General features: G+C 37.7%; 1 protein-coding gene across 1 annotated transcript; it reads right to left on the minus strand.

The window, feature by feature from the left end:
- Positions 1-331: 331 nt before the first annotated feature.
- Positions 332-7,131, minus strand: szrd1 (SUZ RNA binding domain containing 1). The gene is made up of 4 exons (XM_053482198.1): positions 6,981-7,131; positions 3,958-4,007; positions 3,614-3,874; positions 332-1,866 (listed from the first exon to the last, which is right to left on the minus strand). The coding sequence occupies exons 1-4, from the start codon at positions 7,029-7,031 to the stop codon at positions 1,755-1,757; spliced, it is 474 nt and encodes a 157-aa protein (XP_053338173.1). The 5' UTR covers positions 7,032-7,131; the 3' UTR covers positions 332-1,754.

Raw genomic sequence — 7,131 nt, forward strand, 5'->3', positions numbered from 1 at the left:
TTCATATCTGTGATATGAATTTGCTCATGTGTATTACGAAATAATAAAAATCTGGGTGAATATCCTCCAAATGTGGCAATCATATTGTTTTTGCCAGGTGTTAAAACTGCCCAAACTACTGACTACAACTTAAAACGTTCAGTGCTGCAAACATTACTAAATGAACTTTAAAGACTGGGTGAAGTGTTGAATCAGGTGGCAGAATGTGTCTTGTGCGCTACACTGTTAAATTAAAGCTCTTAAAAAAGTTCTGAATCCTAATCTTTATTTATGTTTGCAAACATGAATAGTGACTTATCTATCATATACAAATTTAAAGCTTTGAAGTTCATTACTTTAAAAATTCTTTATTAAATGGGCATTTTGTAAAGTATTTACAAGTAGGGTTCCATACTCACGCACAGCTCTTGATATATAATTCTGGTTCGTGTGATACAGAATGCCAGATGGGCATTTGCCACGATTAAAGGGTAAAATATTCCTGTACAATGTTATTTTCTTACCGACAAAGATGTTAAAAGGACAGTACAGCAGGGTGGAATGGTGTTTGACAACTAAAACTAAAGTGAGAGAAGCAGAGAGAGACGCAATTTGGATATATGGTGCTTGCTGTAGGTTGAAATATAACACTTGAATTGCTAATGGTGTATATACTGTCTTTTTCTTTTAACAGGTAAATAATTTCTTACAGGATATTCAGTACTCCACTTTGAGGTGACCTTGTGGCAGATCCACTTGCACCACTACTAAATTAAAACTAATTAATAGATATTTGATTCAGTCAGTGACCTGAGTTCCTACTTCAGCAAATAAATTGATAAAATTATCAGCAGACAAAAAAAGAGAAGCAAAAGGAACCGGCAATTTCTTCCCCTTTGTACATCTCCCTCTGATTTTCTCCAGCACCAAGCATTTACATTTCTCTTAATTTGTATCTGATATATTTAAATATTCCTACCTTCCCAAACAGTATAAAAAGGCAGAAAATTAATTTCTTTACTTTTAATTCTTCATTTCCTTTATGTAGAAACTAGGACAGTCATAGGAAGACCCCGGATTATAATAATAATAATAATCATCATCATCAAAACTTAAGAGACATGTTTCCACAGAACCCTCACCATTCCCTTCCCTATTAAAAATGTATGGCAATTAGCTGACTAGGTTAAAATAAAACAAAAACCAACAATAACTAATACAAAAGCTTGGGAAGAGCAGTTTGAAAATGAAAGTAAATGAAAAATGATAAACCGAAATATCCTTAATATTATTGCTGAGAGCTGATGACCCGCGCAACACAATCTTACAACACTTCTAGCACATCCTCATCATAATGTGGCATCGCATTCCGTTCCAAACGTCTTCCTCAAGCTGGGCTCTGATTGATGACTGATCTCCAGGTCGAAAGCTGTCCGTTTGCAAACGGGTCACCAGTCACAGTAGGTTAAGGTGTCGAGGGAAACTGATTAAGTGTTTGTTTTTGGGAGAGGACTGGGGATCACAGTGAGCAGTGTCTGGAAGAAGTCCTCATCACAGTGTAAATTTGCTCTTTTATGTTAGATTTCCTCCCCTTTTACATTCCACACTGGCTCAGGAGCCCTGATGGGTGAGGATGAGGTTTTTCTTCTCATTTCATAAACATCCCACATCCTAGATATTGTTTTAAAAATGGTCCAAATTTAAACCGTTTTTTTTTTTTCTTTTAAAAGGAGATGGACCAAGAGCTCTCCTTTTCTCCCGGGCCTTTATTATTCCTATCTGCGCTGGCGAAAGCCTTGTGTACCATCTGGACCTGCTGGTTGCCGAACTACATGGTTGTTCGATCTTGTGTCCTCTGAAGATGTATGGCTTCCTGCACGTGGTGACCTAAACATAAAAATAGGTTTTAGCATTAACTTCTATGTGCGTCAGCTTGTAATGCATTTGATTTAGCAAATAAAATGTAAATTGTCTTAAGCGCTAACAATGCTGCTAAAACTGCTTCTGTAACCTTAAATTTCTGACCTCTGATGAAAAAGAAAGCACCTAGGAAAATGTCCATATCAACTTGGAAATCCTGTTTGGGATGGTCTCCTCAACCTCAAGTTCAAGATATCTTATCAAATCAACATGGCTGCTCGCAGCATTAAGGGTTATCAAAGTAGTCTACCTTTAAATGCTAAATTCTTTTCATCATTCGTTCACAACCCTAGCCCTGAAAGACTTCCTGCCCTACACATTTTAGTGAAAGCTGTTATTTAACTTAAATTAGTTAAATCAGGTCAATAAAAGATCATCGTGTCTATATTATTCCCCAACTTTGTAGCTCGAACACATGAAAAAAAAAAAATGAAAAAAAAAAAGACACCATTTAAGATTCCCAATTACAAATTAAGCTGAGCACAGCAAGTGCTCTTAACAAAATCTCTCAGTTCTGTTGATATAAATTCTAAAGAATACAGCTTTCCTGTACTGACCCTTGTGCATCTCAAAGTTTCAAAGTTCAGAATTTTAAAGTTGCTTTCTAAAAAAAGTGAAAAGTAGAAAATCTGTTTTTAGATTCTAACTGTGGTGCAGGACCATTGTAACATCAAATTACTTCTAAATATTTCTCCATGGCATCACAGAACCAGACAAATGTTTGGAAACAAGTTTGAATTTATTTAGCTACATTTTAGAACAATACTAGATAATTCAAACTATAAGATAGCACATTTGGAATTATGTCATTTAAAAACAACAGTTGAACTGTTATTTTAAAACACAAGGTCAGCTGTTCTGAAATAGTTTTTGCAAGAACTATTCAGCAAATGCATTTGCAAAACACATCAAGCACCATGATGAAAACTGGCCCTCAAAGAACTTTTCAGGAAAGCAACAACAAAACATACCTCTGCTGCAGAGGAGAAGTTCATTTAGAGTTACCAGCCTCATAAAAATCCAATTAACAGCACCTTAGACCAGAGCCATTATGGTGTTAATGCTTTACAGAGCATAGGCAGCAGACATCTCATTATCAACTGTTCAAAGTAGATTATTGTAAATTTTGGATTGCATATTTTCCATTGTTTTGCCACGTAGAAAGAAAGAAAAATCCGGAAAGACCATGGAATAAGACGTTTCCAAACTTTTAACTGGTGTAGCTGTGTCACAAAATCACACTGATCTTTATACAGACCAGTAGTTCTGAACCACAGTCCTGGAGGACCCACTGCCGTCCCCTGCAGTTATAGTAAGTGTTTTCCCAACTCTACAACATGCAGTTTACTTCAGAAAACGCTGTTAATTTGTGGATTTAAGTAATCAGATATGCTGGAAGCTGAGAAAACATTAAAATGTGCAGGGTAGGGGGTCCTCCAGGACCAGGACTGAGAACCACTGACATAGACTGACTGTTTTAACTATGGCAATTTTTCTCCCCAACACTGACATTTAATAAACATACTTTAAGAAAATATTAGCTGTTAAGCTTTGTCTTTAGATTGTCCATCTTTTGTTCTTGCATTTAATTAAGCCTCATACATAAATATCTAGCCATCTTACCCAGACAAGAACACATTTACCGACATCACGTTGTATAATATATGAAACATTGAAGCATTACGCATAAAAAAAGGTTTAAAATTTGGTTTACCTCTCTGACGGGGGTCTCTCCTGAGGTGTGTCATCAGCACTGCCAAGGATACGCTTCCTGGCTTCGGCATATTCAGCCTCCCTCTGAGCTAAAGACTTGACTTGCGGTGAGGGTCGGCTCTGCGTTACAGACGGCCCCAAGGATCCGTTGCTGGTGGGTCGTTTTAAAATGCGGATCTGCGGAGGTGGCGCAGCCGGAAGTGAGTCGTCTTGGATCATGATAGTCTTTATTGGTGAGCGACCTGAACTCCCAGTTGAAAGTCTGCACAGAAAGCAAGGGTTACTTGAGAAGGAGGGAAACACAATAAGTAGGAACTTAACATCTTAAAATAAAGTAATGCTTACCTCTCTTTTTGACTGATACGGAGTTTCTCCTCCAACCGTCTCTCCATTTCCTAAAATTAGAAGTTTGAAGTTGCATAAATGCAGGCTAGAGAGTAGACTTTCAAAACATTAAGGGTAGTATTTGCTTGCACAAGGAGCCTCTGTGCTGCAGTGTCAAGTATCGCAGCTTCACCGAGTTATTTATATATGCTTAGTACAGCGGCTAAATTAACAGCAGGGATGAATTTCAGTTCTGAGATTTAAATGCTCGACAAGCAAGACACAGTCACTTAAATACCTACAACATTAGCACAGAACAGTCATCATTTTTTTTCTAAAACCACAGCTTAAGCACATTTAGTTTTATAAACATGGTGTATAAACTAAATTGATGTCAGTTTTACACAACATGACTAACTGCACCAGAAAAAAGGCTAAGTAGTTATTATGACTGTTCTGGACTTGATTTTGCTCAGTTAATTAATTTACATAGTAAAATTGGTTATGCCAACAGAAGCTCATGCACAAGACTATACGTGTAGTGCAGCAGGCAGTGTGTGACTCAGTGTGACATTACTGTACACTATGGACACAGCACTGAGAAGCATCACACTCTCCACTGATAGATGGATGCTAAGAAAACAAAATTATAATCTGGTTTGCTAAAATCTATAAGGGACTTTTGACCACAGATCTAAAATACGTCTGGGTTTTGTGTAGAAGACTCGGCTCTTAACTACAAAAAGTACCTTTATTATCTAATATTAATTGCGTGCTTAACAGACATATTTAGATATTTAGATATAGATGGCTGATTCACAAACCTCTAAAACTTGGGATAATTAAATGACAGAACACTTGTTTACTTTGAAATACTATTTAATTGCAGTATTCTTAGTTACCAGAGATACAATTACTAGACAATTCATTAGGTACACCTTGCTAGCCCTGAGTTGGACCTGCTTTTACCTTCTTAACTACCTTAATCCTTTATGGCACAGAATGCTGGAAACATTAATTAGAGTTTTTGTCCATTTGTCGGCTGCACATCCATGAGACGAGTCTCCCATTCCACCACATCCTAAAGGTGCTCTACTGAGATCTGGTGTTTCAAGAAAGTTTGAGATGATTTTAGGTTTGTGACATGGCGCATTATCCTGTCGTTATAAAAGGATGGATATGGTCAGCAACATTATTGGGGTAGGCTGTGGCATTTAAACAATGCTTCACTGGTACTTAAGGGCCCAAAGGTTGCCAAGAAAATATACCCAAAACCATTACAATACCAGCAACAGCCTGAATCATTGGCAGGACAGATCCATGCTTTCATGTTGTTTAAGCCAAATTCTGACCCTACCATCTGAATATTAGAGCAGAAAGACCACGCACCAGTTTCCTTCTGTTTTCCAAATTTGGTGAGCCCATGAGAACTGTAGCTTCAGTTTCCTGTTATTAGCTAAAAAGAGAAAAGAGTGGAACCTGGTGTGGTCTTGTACTGGTGTAGCCCATCTGCTTCTAGGTTTAACGTATCTGTTCAGAGATGCTCTTCAGCATACCACAGTTGTAACAAGATGTTACTTGAGTTACTGTTGCCTTTTTATTAACTTGAACCAGACTGGCCATTCTTCTCTGACCACTGGGATCATTAAGGCATTAGGGCAGCACAGGGAACTGCTGCTCACTGGATATTTTCTGTTTTTCTTTCCTAGCCATTCCATAGTTTGCGTGTAAACCCTGGCAGATGTGCAGTTTCAAAAATACTCAGACAAGCCCATTTGGAACCAACAAACATGTCACGTTCAAAGTCACTTAAATCACATTTCTTCCCCATTTGAATGCTCACGCTGAATTTCAGCACATCATCCTGACCATGTCTACATTCCTAAAAGTATTGAGTTGCTGTCAAGTGATTGGCTGATAGATATTTGCGTTAACAAGCAAGTCAACAGGTGTAACTGATGAAGTGGCTGGTGCACAAGTGTATAAGTGTAACTGATTTGTTAAATTAAAAACAATATTAAATTATTCAGGCACACTAGAATAAGTTAATCACCATAGCTTAAAAAAAGAAGAAATTATAATAAGTTGTTGGACAAGTTTCCGTTTTGGAAAAAAGGAAGCAATAATAGCTCAGTGGTTAAGACATTTTTCACACAGCTTTTTTTTTGTTGTGATCACAAAACATGACCACGTGTGCACTTTATGTCATGGCAATCACCTGTGGCTGAGGCCACACATCCAACAATATTTCCCTGGAATCTATATTTCTACATGTATATTTTCTTTCTATTATTATTATTTACATTTCTGGGCTAGACATTTTCTATTTGCCTTGTCAACGTTACCCTTAGTGTACACTTTAATTAAAAAAAATATATATAATTGTTAACTATATTGAACAGTTTTGTCACAATACGTTTGTTCACAGTATGCACTTCCCGGCATGTCGTGAGATAAATAAAAAGGAGCTTTGAAACAAACCCCATCATGAAGAGTCGCTAAGCAGCCTAGCAGCACTACTCATCGCCACACTGCCACTCGACTTTTTTGGCAGCTAACTAAATGAATGGCGGTAGTTTAGGTCAAAGTAGTGTTTTAATAATCGTAAAATTAAACAACAACCCCGTTAAACGGCTCAAAAACTGACTTACATTAACGTTACACTGAATTACTTAATACTAGCGCCTTAAAAGGCGAGTTTCTCTTATTCACATTAGTTACACACACACAGCTACTCGCTAACTAAATAGCATGAACATGAACCCAGTCGTTTAAACCACCAGTGTGTTTTGTATTTCGATACTCTATTTAATTAAACCCCCTAAATATATTTATTTATATATATAAAAAATAAATAAACTAATGTTCTTTAAAGAGTACGGTTATATTTAGACCAGTACACAGGCTCTTCCCTGAGGCCTAACACTTAGTAGCTGGCTAACTTTCTTTCCTTTCCGTCATCACGCCCTACAGATCAGACTGCTCACTGCCCTGCGTCCCAGCAATCAGCTTTCACTCAAACACTTTTTATCCCCATTATTTACCCCACTGTCGGCAGCTTCTTCCCAACTCTCAGCGATCTCCTCATCCTCCATGTTCCCACACTTTGCTAGCTAGCCACTAGCTTCAGGGGGTTCCCTTTACTCATCTACGTGCGAAAGCACATTTTCTTTTTCTACAGCCGGAGTAGCCGCC

The sequence above is a fragment of the Clarias gariepinus genome, chromosome 22 (genome assembly GCF_024256425.1).
Source record: "Clarias gariepinus isolate MV-2021 ecotype Netherlands chromosome 22, CGAR_prim_01v2, whole genome shotgun sequence".
NCBI lineage: Eukaryota > Metazoa > Chordata > Actinopteri > Siluriformes > Clariidae > Clarias > Clarias gariepinus.

Excerpts from the sequence above, each read along its gene's own strand:
- szrd1 (XM_053482198.1), bottom strand. The coding sequence starts at position 7,031 with ATGGAGGATGAGGAGATCGCTGAGAGTTGGGAAGAAGCTGCCGACAGT. Across the intron at positions 4,008-6,980 it reads AAGAAGCTGCCGACAGTGGG|GAAATGGAGAGACGGTTGGA; the intron begins GTAAATAATGGG and ends TTCTAATTTTAG. Across the intron at positions 1,867-3,613 it reads GAGAGACCCCCGTCAGAGAG|GTCACCACGTGCAGGAAGCC; the intron begins GTAAACCAAATT and ends TTTTATGTTTAG.